A 20,721-nucleotide genomic window follows, 5' to 3' on the forward strand; every position below is an offset into this window, starting at 1 on the left:
TTTTATATCTTTGCAATATCTGTCTCTGTATCTGTGTGTTTCTACTGTTTTAGGGTCAAATTTAGTCCAGTATGAACTTACTTCAAGTTGATTATACTCCACAAAGACACTATTTCCCAATAAAGACATATTCTGAGACTCTACATTAACTAGATTTTTGAGAAAACAACCTGAATTTCTTCTCTGACACATAAAACACAGACACAGAATTGAAGAACTTGACAACTCTGAAATTCCAACAGTCTAAAAACTAAAAGCTCCCTTAAAAAGCTTCAATTTATTAAAAAAGCCAAGAAAGGAGAAGGCTAGCAGCACAGACAACTTATTAACAATATCTAATTGACTCCAGGGTATAGCCTTACCCCTCTGAGACTACTGATACTCAGGAAGTTCTCAGGAAGCAACATTAAATTTCTACTCTGTGAAGCATAATCAGGGCACAAGCATCTCACTGGTATACTGTTTGAGAAAACTAAGTGAGGATCTAGGACTTTCACTGGTTGATGGAGGGCTCTTCCAACTGGTATCTATGGCAACCAATGGGAACTTGAACTCCCATTCCAGTTTGCTAGGGAGCAGTAAGACACCCAGCTCTTTGCATGGGAGTGATGTCAAGGCCTAGTAAGAAGTCAGTTTTTTCTGCCTGCCCAGGAGTAATTAAGTCACCCCCAGTGTAGTATTGATATAGGACATAGTGTGCTGAAAAGCTGGCTAGGAATATGAGTGGGATCTGCCAATTATAAGACCCCAGGGCAATGCCAGGACTCCACCAGATATGTATGGCATCAAAGAAGATCAGATGACACCCAGAGTCACTGTCGTGAGCTCCCAGCACAGCCTGCACCAAGTTTCTCAAACATGGCGCATACTTTTACATTTACTTTTGCCCTTTCTCTCTGTTTTGTGCAAGTTCACTCTCCAGAGCTGGTTTCTTTCATATACATTCACTTGTCAATTTTCAAATAAACTTTCAGCTCCACTTTGGACTTGTATCATCCAAATCCAATTCTTTGTTGCAGGAAAAAAGGACCTGGAATATTTTTGATTGGTGAACCATTTCTAAGAGAATACCACAAAACAGTATCATTGGAGGCCCGGGTAGACAAAGGAGCTCACCCAAAACCTTATAACCAAAGAGATATATCTTCTTCTTTTTGGCTTTTTGGATCTTCACATGCTTGTTAAGCATAATCAGAGGACAAGCATCTCATTGGTGAAAAAAAAAAGTATAGAATCTTTTCTATTGTGCTAAGTAGGAGGAATAGAAGAAGTATATTCATTATCTTTCTTGTAGCAGAAGAAAAACAAAATTTATCTTAAGAAGATTTTTAGAATTTTTCAAGTTTAAATATGATAAAAAAATTCCTTAAAGGAATTCTGGTGAAATAAATGGTAAAATTAAAAATATAGTGACCTAAATGTAGCATCACTTCTGTGTCTTCAACACGGGTAGCAGAGTGGAGCATGGATTACAGTTCAGGGCATAATCCTTAGCAAAGTTCAAGCAAGCTCAGTTTCTAACCTTAGCCTTTGGTGGTGATGGAAAGGTCAGTGAGAATAAAGCCTAGATGCCTCTCTCTAGATTACTGCAAACTTTACACAGGAAACAAGGAAAAGTCTCACCTTTATTCCAGATCTAATGTCTAGAGTTCTGATGATTGTTTGCAAACTTCAATAATTTTAAAATTTACATGGACTTTACCAAAGTCTGAAACCATAATGCCTATTCAGCAATATCATGATACCCTCCAAAGTATAGCTCCTCAGATTACCCTTTACACAAAATGTCATTTTTGCTCCTTTGTGCAGTCATTCTCAGTCTAGAATACAAATACTTTTCACTTTTTCCTAGACATTTGATGTAGAATTGACTAGATCAGTGACTATTTTATTTGCAAAATATTTAATGTTTCTAATATCATTGTCATAGGAATCAAACCAGAAAGTAATTTAGATAAACACTTTTACCCTGGTAAAATCTCATTGTATTCTTGACTGTCTTTTCTATTCTTGTTAATAATTCAAGGTACCCCACAACATAGCCTGCTTTATCTCCTTGCTAATTTTTTTTCCTCTTTTTGGAGGATTTAACTCCCTTTTCTTAGTAGCTGGCTGATCTGTCTAATTTTTATTCAACTTTTATGTCTCACAGATTGCTGCTTTTTTCCTGGACAGCAAGTTTCCTCTCTGATCAATATTTCTACTCTCCATTCTGCTTTCATCTTTGGCCAGGATGTCAGTCCTTTTTTCAGGACTTGAAATTCTGGAAGGGGCAAGCAACATGAAGCAGGGCAGATACAAGCAAAACTATGGAGAGTGCTGGAGAACACAGCAAGTGAGATAATTAATGTCATATCTGAAAGATGAAGTGGAATCTTATTTCATCTTATCAGATACTTCCAATTTCTAAAAGAAGACAGGAATTTTAGGTTTTTAAAGGTTAGCAACTAATTAAAAACAACAAAAAGAATATATAATGCCAATGTAATTTAAGCCAAATAACAGAGATTTGAGAGTAGATTTTGTTCTTTGGTCCCTTAGATTTGCATCTCTACTATAATTTTAAAAAATATTTCCTTAAGAGATGTGAGAGGTTATCATGCAAAGAGTCCTACCCGTGGCTCATATTAATATCCTGTAGGTGGCTTTGGAAATCAAGCCCGCCAAGTCCCATTGATGGCAGAATCATGTCTCATGTCTTTTTAGGCTCCATCTGGCAAACAGTTCCCCTTGGCTCAAAGAAGCATTGTCCACTGCTGGCAGTGGCGGGTTTCCCCCAAAGAGCAGGACACAGGATGTCTGCCTAAACCCTCTGTTCTGGTGATGAGTCTGTCTACATTGAACAGTTTATTATGCCACAAGCCAGTATATTGCTGTGCAGCTGTCTCGACAGTGGCAGCTGAGTGCATCTGTCACACAGAATCTGCAGGCATCAATAATATTGTTATCTTAGCCACTGGGATTTTATTTTCCTCAATACCTTATTTACTTCATTGAACAATATTGAATTTTCTTCTGCCTGAGTTGGGTTGTGAGTCTAAATCACCAGCAGGTGCCTTAAACTGTTCTCTTGATGATTGCTTGCTTCTATTTCTGGTATCACTTTTATCTCAGAAGTACTGCTGTAGACTCTCAATTTCGGTAGTCAAACCTGTTTCTCTTCACTGCAGAAGTTTAGGCAAGTCTCTGAGGCATGGCATTCTCCTTCATTCCCTTGTTTCTAATGTCTCAAGCCAGGATGGGTAGCTGCTTGCACAAAATGCTGCTTGTTTCAAAGAAAATTTCAAAACAATACCAGAGAACTTTCTGGTGTGAGAAGAGAAGGAACAGAAACAAGGAGCCCTTTTAATCATACTTCCAAAGAAAGTATAGCAACGAAAGTGAATGCCACCCGGTTTTGTTACCTATCAAGACTTTTTTTTTTTCTTTCAGATCCATGAAGCAATTACTATTTCATAGACTTTCATTCTCTCCGTCATTGAGATAGAACATTTCTACACATTTTGTGTCTCAGATTAAATGTCATTTACTTACAACTGCTTTTCTGCATTCCTAGTTAAGGTTATAGTTCTTGTTATGGATGTTCTCAAGTCTTTATATGTTGGCCATAATGAGATTCATTGTTGTTCATTACTGCTATCATTATTTTTTTTTAAAAAATTGGTAATATATAGCCCAACTTAAAGTTTCAGAGGTAAGAGATTTTGCCTCAAATAGTACTGTATTCTCAGATACACATGAACTATATCTCACCTGAACCTATGGCTCTTGCATTCACTATTATTCATATTTTAAATTTTATATAGTTCATTAGGACTTAGTACTTGTCTTTCAAATACTGTATTATAATTATACAGAGTAAAATAGCCCATTTTGCTCTCTAAATTCAATACTTACTTTCTCTCCATGTCATCTTTTCTCTTTCCTGCATCAGTTCTTTTTTCTCCTCCCACATATCAAAGATATGAAATAAGAAACAGGATTTGTTTACTGCTCAATGGTTTAATTTGTAGTGCTTGACACTGGAAGAAATGTTTCTTATTTTATACATTGGGAATATGAGATCCTTGAATTTTAAATTTCTAGAAATCCAGTCAAAATTTTTCACTAAGAACATAGAGTTTCTGATTAATAATCACAAATATTTCATGAAATCTGCAAATCAAATAATAATAAATATTTATTTAATACTCCTATCTGGCTGCTTGCAAAATGAAACACAAACTCATGGGTTTAAACAACAGGAAATGGTTGTCTCATTGTTCCAGATGATAGGAGTTCAAAGGAGACGCTCACAGGTCTGTTTGCTTTGGAGAACAAGGTGAGTTGTCTTTTCTAACGTTTCAGCGTATGGTTACCTGCCTTCTTTCAACATATTATCACTTCGTTCTTATCTCTATAGGTGTTTGTCACTATGTCCAAATTTTCACTTTTTATAAGGAATACAATCCTAATTGGTCAAGATCCTTTATGAAGGCATCATTTAAATTTGATGGCCCCTGTAAGGTTTCTATCTCCACATAAACCCACACCAGGAATTTAACCTATGGTATACTTGTCATATAATTAAATATAAGACTATCATTGGTATAAGACAAAATATTTGTATTCTGTTTGGGAAGAGCAAACTACCATTCATTAAAAAGAGTACATGATACAAATGGCTATGCAATTTAGGATTAAAATTGTGTAGAACTCATGTTTACATCAAAAGGGTTCAAAATAAAAATAGCAATGTCGACTGAAGTGATCCAAAAACATCGAGGATTAATGAAAACCAGAATATAACTTAATTTAATAAAATATAATTTGAATAAGCATGAAAAGAATTTTAAAAAGCACTTAAGGTATAAATTAGGAATGACACGAGAAGTATGGGAAAATAAAAATGCCACTCATAAGTCCTGGCAGCGTGAGGAGCTAATCTGGCTCAGGGTGAGGAAGCACACTAGGAAAAACACAAGTTTCAGTCACATGAGAAATGAAGGTGATGGCAGACACAAGCAGTTTTTGGATTTAAAATCTTGTGGGTAGACTTAATACGTGCTCACAATATGAAGGAGAAGCCAGCGTATCTTCTGGCCCATGATTTAGTTCAACCCATACAATATCTAAACTTAAAGCAGTAACTAGGTGTCCTAACCTGCTGAAAGGTGAGAGACCACATGAGGGAACTCCACCAGAAGCAAGGTCATTTTTGATAGCTTCTTATTGGGAACCCATTAGTCTGTAGACACATGACCATGGCCAAGCAAGATCACCTTCATCTGGTCCAGCCTAAAAAAAAAGCTTACTTTTTAACGCATAAACTCAGGAACAAGAAAAAGTACTTAATATTTAAATTAGCAGTTGTTAAGTTTGTTTGTAGGTTGTATTTCTGTGGGATAAGATAATACAAGCTGTGACATTTAAGTGGTTATAAGAAAATAAAACTGTCAGTGCTAGTAATATGGAGTCAAGTACTTGGATACATTATGCAGGAACTGGAGAGGTACAATTGCCACAGGCAAAACAGTAAGGAAATTGATCTAAGACCTAAACTGGAATTCTAATAACTGAATTGTAAAACACGGGAATTAGGAGAAACATACTGAAAAGAAGACTTGTAAATAGTGTAAATAAAAAGAGGATGAGAATAATTAAGGGATTCTTTGTTCTTCTAATAAATATTACAGATAATCTTTTGTTCTTTAAAACTATTCTTATTTATATTTTTACGGGCCAAGTGAATATATTCCTTAAGTCACATTTTAATCAATTTGTCAAAATATATCTAGGTGTTTGTGGTTCTAAAAATAGAAAATTAAAATAAAATCTGTAATAATCTTGCAGCATGGGTAGATGCCAATGAGAGGAAATTACTTTTTGATACAATAAGAACTCACACAAAACTACTTCGGTCCTTTAGTAAGGTTTCCAGATAACTCAGTTCCATGGCATATCAATGATAAAGATAGATTAAATGTTTTTGTGTCCAGCTCATTTTTCTGTCGACTTTTTACTATTTTCTTATACTTGCCCTGTAATGTATATTCAATTCTTCTTAAAATTGGCTTAAAAGGTGTGCTATCCATGGAGTAGATGTTCTTTTAAAACAGGTGGAAAAAGCATATCCATGTACATAAAAATTGGGAAAACACAAGTAAATATCCCAATAATGACAGGAAATTTTAATTGTTACAAAGAACAAGAAATTAAGATACATTTCTCAATAGTTGAATAATTTCATGATTATGAGTATGTTTTTTTTTTTTTTTTTTTTGGTCTTTTTCGTTTTTATCAGTACCAGGGCTTGAACTCACGACTGCCTGCTTGCAAGGCAGGCGCTTATGCTGCTGAGCTAAATCCCCAGCCCCCATGAGTATGTTTCTTAAGAATAGGAAAATGATGTTAGGTCATTTACAAACATCCCTCATTGCTGATTGGGCAATTTTGTATTGTCTACATCTATGAGGCAAATATATTTAATGCAACTTTCTTTCATCATATTTCCTTAGAAAATTATATTTTGCTGATTAAGTACTGTTTTCAGATAAAAGATTTCATGAAAAAGAAAATTTAATTTCATGTTTAAATTAATGAGGAAAGAGGTATGGATAAAGTGTCTTCTTTTGCTCCTTTTAATTCTTGGATTCTGATGGTTTGCGAAAGACCTGCACATCTGCTTTCCTTTTGTTAAACAGATGTGTTACTTAGACACACAGTGGAAACTTCAGGAACCCTAAAGCCTCTAATAACAGTGCATGTGATTCTGACACAGATTTGCATCACTGTGAGGGATCTAGCTGAGATGTCATCTATTCTGTCAGAGTCTACACTGTGACTCCCACAGAGCGAGCTTTCCAGATGCTTTATATGAATGAAGTTAACTAGAATTAAAGCTCTTCTGTTTTTAACAGTTTTTGTTTATTTGATGATTCATCTCTTCTTTTTTGTTACAAATGAGGATTTTACATGGAAAGAACTGATTTCCATGACAAGACAAGGGCATTTGTGCAGCTTGTTCTCAAAGACAAGAGATAAGTCAGCAAAATACACACAAAATGTTGAAGCAATGTTTATTTTCGGGATATGGAAAATCACCTATGAAACATGATGTTTACTAGACTTTTAGATGTTCTTCCCTTGATAACACATTAGGAAAAATATCAAATGTCATTAAAATTCCTGAACTTGATTTTATTAGCTTCATCATTTAATCCACACATGTATCATATTTAAAAAAAAATGTTACCGCATAATAAAAGTTAAGATTATTTTTGCTTTTATTTGGCTAACTATTGAAACTGAATATATTTTCAATCGCTGTGTGTCACCTGATCACATTATTTCACTGGCCTCCAACTCCTAGGTACAAGGTTCTTAGAATACGAGACCAGAGCAAACTGCTGTGGGCAGAGACCAAGTCCCTTGGTCTTCCTGTGCCTCCGTTTAGAGAAATCTGTTCTTTATGTGAACATATTCAAGGATGAGTTTTAAAAAATACAAAAGCCTCTAAAAGAGTCTTTTAATTGAAGATTTCATTGGACAGTCTTTTCAAAAGTAAATAATGTACCACTAATATTTTCTATAGAGAAATATAATACCACTGTGTGGGAACATCACATATCATGGTACATCATAAGCAATATGAGTTTTCAAAATGTTATTTCAGTTTTGTTGGAAATTATTGTGAATTAGACAAAGAAAGAGGGAGAGGCAGAGATTTTGAAAAGTATCTCTTGCATATTAAATAAAAAGTATATGTCAGGGTGGTAAAAATCCTTGAGGGATTTTATACATGGGTTTAAACTGCATCTGCAATTTTATAGAAGTGTTTTGTCCTCAGGATGAGGTTTAGATTTAGGTGTAAAGGAAATGAAAATTCTTATATATAATATAAAGTAAAAACTGATTACTACATAGACTTTGGAAGTAGTATTGAAGATGCAGGAGAAGGACAAGTTATGAAAGATACTTAAGAAAGACAATTGACAGAAACAAATGAATGGATGACTTATTGGAAAAAAACAGCAAGTAGTTGATGAGGACTCCAAATCATCTTCGACCGAGATGACATTACTAGTGAGGGACTGCTGGGGGTAAGACATATAAGTGAGACGAGCATAAAGAGGGGACCAGGACTTACACGATGAACTGTCTCCAAGAAATTGCACACTGGAATTGGTGAGAACTTTATTACTTACAATGTTGAAAAATTTCAAAATAGTGGAGGAAATGAAATTATTTATACTAGATCAATGCATAAATGGTGCTAAGAAGATAGAAGCAATGCACACACCTACCTATAATAAGTTTGATTTTGAGGGGCAGGTAATAGAGTTATAATATTTTCCATTTGCTCACTTATGTATTTAAATATATATTGAGTAGCTTATTTTTCTGATCTTTTTTAGCTAATTAATACTTTTTATATTAATTATGTATAACTATTTCCAACACTTTCCATCCAATTTTTGTTTTTCTTTTTACTTATGAAATTTCAACATCAGCAAACAAAAGTGTATAACAAAATTTTAGCAGTTAATTTCTCTGTAAATGCCTTCTGTGTATGATAACATACATACACTTTTATTTAGACAGCAGTTAGGCACTTGCTCATATGCCACATGGTGTGTATTATATTAGTAACTCCAGGTTATTTTTACATGAAGTCCCTACAGTAGTATAGGAGAGATATTAAGGATGTGACACAACTAATAGAGTTGGGCCAGTGTCATTTATTTCACTGACATTTGTCTGATTTTTTTCATTTTAGTAAAAATTCCTTTTTCTATTTGATATATATTTTTAAAGAGTAAGCATCTAAAAGTTATTTTAAGGTATATCCAGTGAGTGGGTAATATACTTTAAAATGATAGTCTCTTTTTAAAAGTTTTATATTTTTCCTTACACTCTAAATAATTCAAGCATATCATAATCCAAATCTACACTGCTTCTCATTTAAATTTCTGGAACAGTCCATTGATTTTTGGTCCCCATCTTATTGATGCATTCAAATCACAGTTCCTACCTTGTAGAATCTAGAAAGCCTGCCAATATATTCATTCTAAATATGACTCTTATTGTGACTTTTCCCTGCTCATGAGCCTGCCTTCATTCTTTGTTATCTGCTGGCTAATATTTTAATTTCTTTGGGTGAATTTCAAACCAATTTAACAACATCCTATGCACAGGCCTGGAAAAACAGTACCATGACCTCCATCTCCAATGCTTCATCAGACTCCATGCCAAACTCACACGTGTTCCTGCAGGTCCCTCATGGATTTCCTCCTTATATGGACTCCTCCGTACATACCCATCCAAACCAAAAAATACTTAAGAGACCTAATAGCTTTGTCATAGTGCTCTTTTAGTTCTGTGAACTTTTAGTTAGAAACTCGATAATAAGGTGTTCTTTTAGATGACTATATAAATAAGGATAGAAGCAAATATCTTTTAGTATAATTCTTTGTAAAGTTTTTTTTTTTTTTTTAAAGAAAACTATACTGATCCTGGTGATAAATCCTGTGCTTGGTTGTTAATTTATTAATGGCTATATGCTGATCTTATTTTCTATTATTAAATGATTTAATAGCCTCTAATTACATCTTTAAAAAATATTCACTTAAAAATCCAAATGAGAATTTCAACTAAACAAAATCTAAAATGAAAATTCAATGTAACTTTGCTTATGTAGCCTTTACACTTTTAGTTATGTAATAAATGTATTAGGACTTTGCTTGTTCTTATATTCCCTCATTTTCCATTATTTCTCTCAGTACCAGTATAAAAATCTAACTTTCTGAGTAAATAACTAGATAATAGCATAGACTATTAAGCGAATTTAGCTTTTTTCTATACATATAAAATTCTTCATTATGTAAATATAAATTTAATATTGAAAATACATTTTTCTAGTACAATAGTGGTAGTAAGAGAAATTTTATTTGGTAATTTAAAAAACATATCTTACTTTTTTCTGAAATGGATAAAATGGTCAAACTTGTTTTATTAATAGCTACCCACATGTTTTCACTGTGCTGACTTGACTGATTAGTACAGTACGTTAGTCTGAAGACTTGTTTCACTCAGTTTAGTTTGGACATAGTCGTAAGGGTTGAGAAAACAAGTTTTTCTCTTTTTAGATTAATATTCTTTTGTGCTCAGAAGAGACTCATTGACTTTAATAAGTTTTTAAAAAGGCAGACCAACTATTTATAGAAAAGATTTTAAAACAATGGTAAAGTTAGGCAGCTGACAGTTTACACTCTGACATGCTACTAACATCTAAGATGGGTTTGCGTGTTACTTTGATTATTGGCAAAGCTTTCCATTATGGAAAAAAAAGGAATTCCTACCTCTTTATACCTAACAAAGTCTTCCAAAAATGTACACACATTTCAGGGAAAGAATATAGCATTATTTTTTCAACAGATGACGTTACTCTCATATAGGGAGGGACCTGGAGCATGCCATACATCATAAAAACAACAACTATACTGTGAGCCGTTGGACAAGAAACTGAAATGCATGTGCAGCAATCTCAGTGACCAAGGTAACTCACCCACAGTTCACTGTATTAATAAAGGGCTAGAAGGTAATGGTCACCACTTTCAGCATCTCTTGTAATTATAGAGGCTGAAACTAACCTGCAGCAACCTCATGATGTCTCAATAAGTTTAGTGTTAAAACATTTTTACAATATTTTTTCTGGTCTGTTTTCATATATATATTTTCATATATATATATATATATATATGTATATATATAAATTAGAAATTTGAGATTATAGATGTATATATGATTTTAACTTCCTATAAATAATCTTATGGGCAGAAACTTCATATGAGGTGTCTATGTAAGTTTCAGTTATTGTGACATGAAACATTTCTGAAATTAATTCATGTTTTTTAAAGGGAAATTAACAGTGGGTCTGTAGCTTTTCTGGTTTTCCACTCCGGACAGCCTCCTTATAAATATTGACTGCTAGATTTACTAGACAGAAAATAAATAAGGATCCTGCAGGTTTTCTAGGCAGAGGTTATTGCGCTTGGAATGCTGTAAGATGAGTATTTTTTCAATAAGATACTTACTGTAAATCACCCTGTAATCTATGGGTCTCTGGGCTGTGGCTACACTGAGCAATAGTTAATCATACAGCCAGTCTATGGAAATGGGACTAGCAAAATGTAGAAGTCAAGAGATCCCAAACCATATTAAATTTACCTTTCTGAAGAGCCAAACACATTCCACCACTCACTAAAATACAAAGGGATTTTAAAACTAATTCTGATGAAAATAGACTTCTTGTCACCAAAACATTTGAAAAGCTTATATTTGACTACAATAGTTTGGAATTCAGCAGTCATACAATTTGTATAAGTTTTTGATTTTCAAAAATTAAATCTTTATATAGATAGTACACAGTGATATTAGTTACAAGGAAGAAATGAATTTATATGGTGGTGATAACTTTAACAGTAGGAAATCTAGAGAAGCAACAGCTGTATATTTAATTCATATGGGATAGAACCTTAATTAACTTTTATATTTCACAATTATACAGCATACAGCAGGGTAATCTGAACCTAATAAAGCTTAAGCTTCAGGACAATTTTCTTATATTAGTTCCTTTTCAAGCCCTCAAAATTTCTAACAGTCATATAATTGGTAAAATTGGGCAAAATAAGATATTTTGACAATGATCACTTAAGGACGCTTTGTTTCTACACTTTTTCCCATTGTTTCTTGTATTGGGTGGTGTGGAAATAGCTAAAGAGGAGGACACTTAATAAGGGATTCACGTTTTGGGTTTGTGTTAATATATATGGTGAAGTATAATTACATAGCCTGAGTTTTTATAATGAAGGCCAACCATCCTAGAGCAGCAATAGTTTTCTAGAATAGTCATATTGCCAAATAAATACAACAGTGACCAATGACAGAATTTGTAAAAAGGTATGTATGTTTCATGGTGACAGAACATGAAATTTATTTGCAGCACAGTAGAACCAAGATCTAAAATATATAGAATCATAAGATAGTCTGGAAAATATTCACTAATTTGATAGTATACATATGAATCAAATAGAGATTTTCTTAAATTTAAAAATAATCTAAAGTATTTATAGTACAGTAGTCATATGTGAAGCAAATATTTCTAACCTTTTAACAACAGAAAGTGGTTTTGATCTACCATATTTGAGAAATGAGTAATTACAACATTCTCTTATGAAGAGACACTTGGATAATAGCATAAACAGAATAAAAGTATTGTCTATACAGTATATAGCTAAAATATCAGAAAGTTAATAAATGCCATTTTCCAGTTTCCTCATATTTTTGTAAAGAGTACATGCTTGAAAACTTGCCTTTCTTTGTACTCATTCAACAGTCACTTCTGTGTTTCATTCTGTATTTGAAGCATTTTGTAGAGTTCTACCAATTTTTGTATGTACTGGGTCTGTATACATTGCTCCTTTATAAGGTCAATATTATTCTCTACTGTTTTCACACAAACAACTTGCACAAGCAGTGACTAGTACCAAGAGGCCAACAGTATGCTTTTTTATTTCATTAAACATCTTTTGTCCAGATAAAATCAATCACCTGAAATTGTAAATCTGTTGTTATGCAGAAAGCCATATTTATATATGAATAGAGAAACATAGAAAACTCATTTTCTATTATTCATTCTGGTGTATCCCAGAATTAAGGTTATTTTATTTAAACAGACAAATAACGTCACATTGCTGATATAGGCTAATAAAATATTCTTTCATTGCTATATGTTTTAATACAAATTGATGTATACAACCCTTGATGATATTTTATGTATGATTTAAGGATTTATTTTTAATGTTAAAATGACCAACACGTATTTCAGACTGCAACTTTTTAATTGTACAACTTTATGAATTTATGAGAGATATTTTGACAATGACAATATTTATTTTAGAAATATATTACCAAGTCCTGTTTAGTATTTCACACAAAGGAAACAACACATTTCTGAAGGCTAATATTTTTTTAAAGTGCAAGAATATTCTAATCTGGATGGTCAAGAAAGAAAATCTAAACTTTTTTTCTTTTTTGGTACTGGGAATCAAACTCAGGACCTCACGCTTGCCAGGCAGGCGCTGTGCCTCTGAGCTACACGCCTGGCCCTAAAAGCTTTTTCTGCAAAAGAGTAATTTGGAAACTAAGAAAGAGAATGACCAATCCAGGTAAACAAGATTTAAGTTTATTTATATGACTCATATACCTTTTATTGAAAGGACATTTACAAATTAGATTTGAAAAATAAAAGAAGTTCTGGATAACATGTTCACGTTTTATTTGCAATATTACAAGTAGGCTCTTTTGTGATAAATTATCATTTGAAAATGCTCCAGTGGAATCTGGTATCAATTAATTTAACACTTCATATAAGAAATAATAAAACATTTATTTTCAAGTCTTACATATATTATTTAAAATAGATACAAAGTTCATTTTGTAGTTTTTAAATTTAATGCTTTTTAAGCTGACAGAAAATACCTAGCAGAAAAAATATTTTAATTATCATTAATAATATGAATTTAAAGCAATCCACTCTTATGTTACTTTATTATGTTGGGCAAATAATGAATGAAATTATCTTGAAAAGGAAGAAACAGTATTTGTTTGGAAGGTACAATCACATTTGAAATTACTGCAATATCCAAGTTAGAATCTAATTCAGGAACTTGATTAAAAATTTAACATTGCACAAATTCATAAATAAATGGTTCATTTTTACCTTTAGTATTAATTTGTAATATTGAAGTACACTGATAATGGGATGAGATAAAGTAGAGAAAATATGTACACAAGTACAAATGCTTGAAAGATGCATTAATTTTTAAAACAATTTATCATACATATTCCATTGTCCAAAAATACAAATTTGGTTTTTTTCTTCATATATAAGGATCCTATGAAATCTTGGGTTCTGAAAAGAAAATGCTGAGGTATAGCACTGAATAAAGCATCAAAATACATGATATTTTGGCTGAAATTCACCAAAGTTATTGTCAATAGAGATGGTGATTGAAGTGTGCTCCCAAAGATCTTCTAGGTTTTGCCTAAATCCATTTGTGACATCAAATAAGTGAACTCTTCAAAATCAATATATACAAAGGCATTTTATTATTAATCAAAGAAAGGAAATTAGAATCATCAGGAATTACAACTTTATTTTTGAAATACATATATTTATTGCCATCATTGTTCCATAATTGTCATAAAATTAAGAGTCAAATGGGATTCAAAGACGTGCAAGTTTTGGAGATGAACACATAGATAACAGTATAGAACTGTACATAAAATAATTACAATTTATTAAACAAACTTTTTAGCATATCCTTGATGGATGGGGGTAAGCACCATATTTTTTTATGAATATAAACTTTTCTTTTTTTTTTTTTTCTCTACAGCACCAAAGAAATCCAAATAGGAAAGAGGGTCAAGGATCAAGAATTAACCTTGTTTCCATCTCAGACACACTACCTTACATCTTTATGATTCTCAAAACTGTTTTCAAGTGATTCTGCCCCCTGAAGGCAGCAGTTATTGCCTACATGGTAACAGTATACATACCGAGTTGTATTCTATACCATCCTTATTTAAAACTTGCATGAGGCATTAAATGGGTTGGCGGCACCAAAGTTTATATTCTGTTGATTTCATGGGTTCTTTCACTTAACGTTAGCCAAGAAAACAAACTGGACCAACTTCAAATCCACACTTCTGATTCTGATCACCAAAGTCACTGATCATTACATCAATGATAGGTACTTGATCAATTTTCGGTGTATTGATTTCAATCACAGTCTTGTCATAACCTTTTCTGGACTGTAATATGAAGCAGAAGTGAAAAATTACATGATTAGTTAATATTTTTAATAAAATTGTTATTTGTTCTTGTGCTTTTGAGTAGAGGTAAGAAGGCGAGTGACTGAAGAGTCGAAAACCAGTTTTATCAGTTTGTACTGCATTTTGTTTTCACCGTGTCACACAGTTTTAAATACTGAATACTGAAAATTACATTTACTATTAGCTGCCATTACTCACTGTACTCTAACATACACAGCACAGTTAAGTAGAACCTTGATAAATGTAAGTAGGAAATGAATGTAATTTAATAATAAAATTGATTTGGTTTGGATTTTATCTAAATATATTCTTACCATTATAGTTAAGATTATATGGTCAGATTCTCTTATTATTATAATATAAAAATTGCAATGCTGAGGGTCTAAAATCAAAACATTTCTGCTATCATTAGTTTTATACTCAACAATTCACTAGTACTGAGAATGTTTTTTCCCACATTCCGCTTCATGATTTTACATTCCCATTTTTATTCTAACATATCACAGTAGTGTTGCTGAAGTTGTGAATTTGTTAATTTGTAATTGTGAGTTCTCTTTAGTCATAAGTACTCAGATAATGCAATTAGGTATTATGTCAAATTCCCATGTGTGTCATGTGTCTGCAGGATAAAGAAAACAAAATCACAATAGCTTCCAAGCTGCTATAACAATGTTGAGAAGCTCCGTGTAAACAAAATGAAAGTATAAAACTTATCTATGTTATAAATGGTACAGTTGTGACTCCTTTCTGTCACTGTACAAGCACAGATTAAGTAAACATTATATTTTTAATGTAAAAATAACTAAATACAATACCATTATTATATAATAATGCAATAGTGCAATCCAAATGTGAGAAATAAAATAGCACATGATCTGAGATTGCCTTTTTATGGTTTCAAAAATGTGTCTGTATATTTCTGAGTGCTGCTGTATGTGCGTGTGTGTGTGCGTGCGTGCGCGCGTGTGTGAACACTAGTGGTTTCTAATGTTCTGCCTCTTTATAAGTCAGTGTTCTCCATCATATCTTAACAATAATTGAAATCCATTTTGTGAGAGAAATCTAGCTTGGTACCAAACTGAGGCTTTTCCATTCTGCCTCTCCACTTTGTGAAAGAAGGCAAACAGAGATTACACTCACCGCACAGCCGTCATACAGTGCTTTGATGTAAGGGTTGTTATCATAGGACATTTCCTCATCATTTGATCCCAGAAACCGAAGTGCTTTGTCATAATTTCCTGACGACATGTCATACCAGGCAACTGACTGATGACAGTGGTAGGTGAAATTTTGCCGAGCAGAAGCGGTCAAAAGTTTTAGGAATGTCATTTGTACCATGTTAATGGAATTTCCTTCAACATCTACATATGAAAGCTGGAAATAAAAGATTAGAAGTGACATAAAGACACTTTCCCTCAGAAAGAATAGAACACTAATGACAGGAAACTGTATATAGATGAGTTAACCCAGTGAAAAAGAGGGGCAGAGGAGCTAGAGACTGGGTTTTATGGATTCAGAACTGCCTCTAAATGTCACTGTCTACTGTAACCACTGCTTGCTTATCTTTGACAAAAAATCACTTTATCTCTAGGCTTTGGTTTCCTAATCAGTTAATGGTAGACTACAATGCTCTTGATTCCAAGAAATATCTCATTATATTTTTGTTTCCATTTTAAAAAGGTTATAAATTAATGGAACAATGAAAACCAAGGATCTCAGTGTAGTGATAAGATTAGCTGGTATACATTTGATATGTTGGCACTTTTCAAAACTGTCATTATTTTGTCCAAATTTTCAATCATGTTCTTACAGATTTTATTTAGGGGCAATAGTTTTGTAAGGTGTCTAGTTTGGCTTCTCTATTCAATATGGACATGTCTTTGTCCCTTCTGAGATGATGAGGAAACTCACAATTTTATCAGCAGCCCCAAACAAAATGACAAAGATACCATGAGTGAAAGCTTGCAGAATCAATATGTTTTTTATGGTTAGCTGGAAAATAGTCCTAATTGTAAATTATTAGTACCTGTCCTGTATCATTTTCATAGTTTATCGAGTATAGTTGAATTATCTGAACATAAATATACTATATAGGTCTATGTTTTTTTTTTTTTTTTTTTTTTGTCTTTTGCATCGGTACCAGAGATCGAACTCACAACCGCCTGCTTGCAAGGCAGGTGCTTATGCTGCTGAGCTAAATCCCCAGCTCCATAAGTCAATCTTTTTAAAAATTAAAAATTTTCTCAGATTGTCAATAGAAAACATTTTTTCTATGACTTTCTTATTATATATCATTTTATTTTTTCTTTATTAGCAGATAATATAAAGTGAGTTTCCTAGTGAGAATAGAAAACTTTCTATTTGAGAAATGTACTATAAAGAAAACAAAAAGACCCAAAATAAAGCCAATACTTACACAAACAGTTTTATCTGTATATTTAACTCATATACAAATAAGAATGTAATGTGAATATGTAATACATATCTGGAGGATCGAATTAGGAATGTTAAATCAAAGAAAAACTTTATTACAACTTCACTAATGCAGATGAGTTTGTATAGGAAATATTAAGTGCATAAATTGTCATCAATGGAAAATAATAGTTTTTAAAAATTTGAGTAGTTAATCATAAGAAAGACTTTAACTGGAATAATTACTAATTGAAATTAATTTAAATACCTACACATATTTTGAATAGTTTTTAATATGAATTTAATTTTGGTATATTATTTTAAAAATATATTTAGAATATTATTAAAATGAGGTGGTAACATCAAGGAACTATTTAAGTAAATTTACATTGTAACACAAGTAAAAGGTAGTGATTTTGCGATATTCACAAAGGTTAACAATCACAAATGTTGCACAACCCAAAAATTCTTAGAGAAATAGAGAACCAAAATCAAACTAGTTTTCAAGCAAACACAAGAAATAGGAGTCACAGAAAATTAATGGTCCCTTATCTCCGATATATTTGAGCACAATTCATTTCATGACTATATCAAGTATTTAATGAACTTATTCTTTGGCAATTTTTAAAATTAAATTTAATATATAACCATTTGCTCTAATAAAATATAGACTGCTTTAAAATACCACAATGGTATGACAGATACCAGAAGCAGTAATCTAAAGAAGACATGAAAATCTGCTTATTATAACCTAGATTTTCACAGTCAGAATTGGGATATCATAAGTGTGGCTTCTTTTTTGGAGTGTGAGATAAACCACTTCATTTTATGATAATAACATACCAGTTTTCCTCTTTTAAATTCGCTAAACCAACTTCCTGGTTTCTCTTTTGGCCATGATGAAATTCTTACCTGTTGCAAAGGAATCAGAAAATTAGAGTATGTGAAAATTATAAAAATTATCATGAATATATCAGTAAATTTAGCAAGAGTAATATGCTAACCCATCTTTAAGATATTAGCTACTTAGTATTATACAACTGAAATAAAGAACAAAATTTTACAGAGATTCTGTCAATGTCATGTAATGAAAACTGAGCCATTTCCTTCATCATCTCTTTAAATCATTGAAAAAAATTGGGAAACTAACACAGTAAAGGAATTTTGAGGATCACAGAGGGTATCAGTGGAACTCTTAGGTAACCCCTTGCAAAGAAGACACTCAGACTATCCATTAGCATCAAATAGCAAGGCAACATGGGCATTGTATAGCCAAGACATTCTGAAAATATTTAGGTAGAAACCAATGGTGGGATGCTTTGGAAAAGTCATTGGTAGGAAAAATATTTAGAATCTTTTAGAGGTATCTATATATTGATTTTCTTTGTAATAATTAGTCAGTTGTACGAGTTTATAAGACCTTGCAATAGGGATTTTGAATAAACAGTATGGAAGAAGTAATTTTCCATTGTTCCACATTTCTCCAGGGTTGAGGAGTTAGTTGGGAGAGGTTGGGAGTGAGTGAGTGAGTCAAGTGAGGTTGGGAGATAGAAATTTCTTTATTTCATGCACTTACTCTCCAGTCTTAAATCAGAAACTTAACTTTTCTTATACAAAGAATTGTCACACATACTACTTGCTTTGTCTTATGTAGATTCAATGTAAGCCCATGCCATTTACTAAGAAAAATGGGATACAATAAAGACAAAATATCATTCATAAAAAATGCTCAAAAATACTATTAGGTTAATGAACATCTTTCATTATTAATAATCTGTGTGTAACATTAAAGATAGAATTTAAGTGATACTGACACTACTAAGTGAAAATAAATTTGTTGGAAGAGGTTACATATTAAATGCATATTTAAGGAATACTCTTAGTTTAATATAAAAGATTGAATTTTTATAAAACTTTGTGTTTTAAGCAAATATGCAGCTGTGAATTCTACCATGTGGTAATTGGGCAGAAGACTACTCTTCATGAACTCAAATTTGAAATTCAGCTATGCTGTGTCATAGAAAGTGATAAAATTTTAGAGAGTAAGCAGGTGTCTAAAGAATACATGTGGGTAAAAAAAATAAAGGAAAGAAGTATTTGTTAACTCTAAGCATCACTTTGGTGTTTATGCAAATGGATGCTCTAATTATACTGTAAGAAAAGCAGATAAATGAAAATATGACAGTATAATTTTCCTGTTTAGTTCAATATTGCAAAAACATGGCAGGAACTGTAAACATTCGCCACCAAAACAGATTGGTACTTACTCCCTCAGATTTTTTGTCTGGATAAATGCAAGTCTCACCACCAGATGTGAAATTGCAATAAACTTTGAAAGAATCTCCTGAACAACCTTGGTTAGGATCAATCCAATATTCACCTAGAAGGTAGGAGAAAATGTTATATGCAGATTCAATGACAGTGCAAATCAAAGACTCTGGATATCAAATTCCATTAGAAAAATATAGAGAAAATGAATATTCACAGATCTCTTTCCTTGTTTTTTTTTCTTCTCTCTCTCTTTCTTTCTCATGAATAATTAGCAACCTCATATTTTTTCTGCCTCAAATCTTTGTAAATGGCACATATATTCTATCCGAGTACTTTGTGTAGGCTTTAGCATACCAATCCACTTTTAGGATTTGCCTTACATATCACTTCTACAAATATTAAATGTCTGTTTATCCATGTATAACAAACTGCATGCACTTTAGAATCATAAATACTTGATCCTTAATCTTGTATGCACTATTTCAGTTTTATAATCTACAATCTGAGTATAATAATCCATACATTTTCTCTTGGCTTATTCATCTCTAACAATACAGTATCTATTTAACCTGAGATCATATATTTGACTTAATTTATAGTAAAAACTTACTGCAATAATATTTTGTTTTTATCTGAATAGGATCCTAGGAAGGAAAGCTACTCACATATTTAAATTCAACCTGACATTAATGCCACTATTAAAATGCTATAGAACAAATGATATGTTGTGAGTAATCATGAGCATTGTTTTGGTGTTATGTGAATAAGTATGGTAAATAATGGGAGAAATGTCATTCATTATGTAAATGATAAAAAAGTTATTAACTTGCATTATTAAGAGGAAAATTGATACACATGTGATAATTACCTTGCTTTTTCCCTACCATTTTTTATGCTGCAACATCAAGTATTCATTTGAATTAGTTAAATATAACAGTCATGAACTTTTTACTTATTAAAATTTCAAATAGCTGTGTATGATGGCACATGCCTATCATCCCAAGTCTGGGAGGCTGAGGCAGAAGGATTACAAGGTCACAAGCTGAAACACAACCTGGGCAAAATAGAGATTTAGTGAGAACTTTGTCTAAAATTAAAAAATAAAAAAAGGTTGGCGTGGTAGCTCAATACAAAGGTTCAATTCCCATTACTGGGAAGAAG

General features: G+C 32.3%; 1 protein-coding gene across 5 annotated transcripts in view; it reads right to left on the bottom strand.

The window, feature by feature from the left end:
- Window positions 1–13,203: 13,203 nt before the first annotated feature.
- Window positions 13,204–20,721, bottom strand: part of Col11a1 (collagen type XI alpha 1 chain) — a 201,995-nt gene continuing 194,477 nt past the window's right edge. For 4 of the 5 annotated variants that reach the window (XM_063255044.1, XM_063255037.1, XM_063255033.1 and 1 more), the window contains 4 exons: window positions 19,557–19,669; window positions 18,133–18,201; window positions 16,018–16,251; window positions 13,204–14,856 (listed from right to left, as the gene is read on the bottom strand). In XM_063255044.1, coding sequence (XP_063111114.1) covers window positions 14,710–14,856; window positions 16,018–16,251; window positions 18,133–18,201; window positions 19,557–19,669 — 563 coding nt within the window. In that variant the 3' untranslated portion in view covers window positions 13,204–14,709. Of the gene's footprint in view, window positions 14,857–16,017; window positions 16,252–18,132; window positions 18,202–19,556; window positions 19,670–20,721 lie in introns of those variants that run through there. The other variant, XR_010049335.1, reaches the window with a different exon arrangement.

The sequence above is a fragment of the Cavia porcellus genome, unplaced genomic scaffold (genome assembly GCF_034190915.1).
Source record: "Cavia porcellus strain 051 isolate PalLab524CR breed Dunkin Hartley unplaced genomic scaffold, mCavPor4.1 scaffold_1, whole genome shotgun sequence".
Taxonomy (NCBI): Eukaryota; Metazoa; Chordata; class Mammalia; order Rodentia; family Caviidae; genus Cavia; species Cavia porcellus.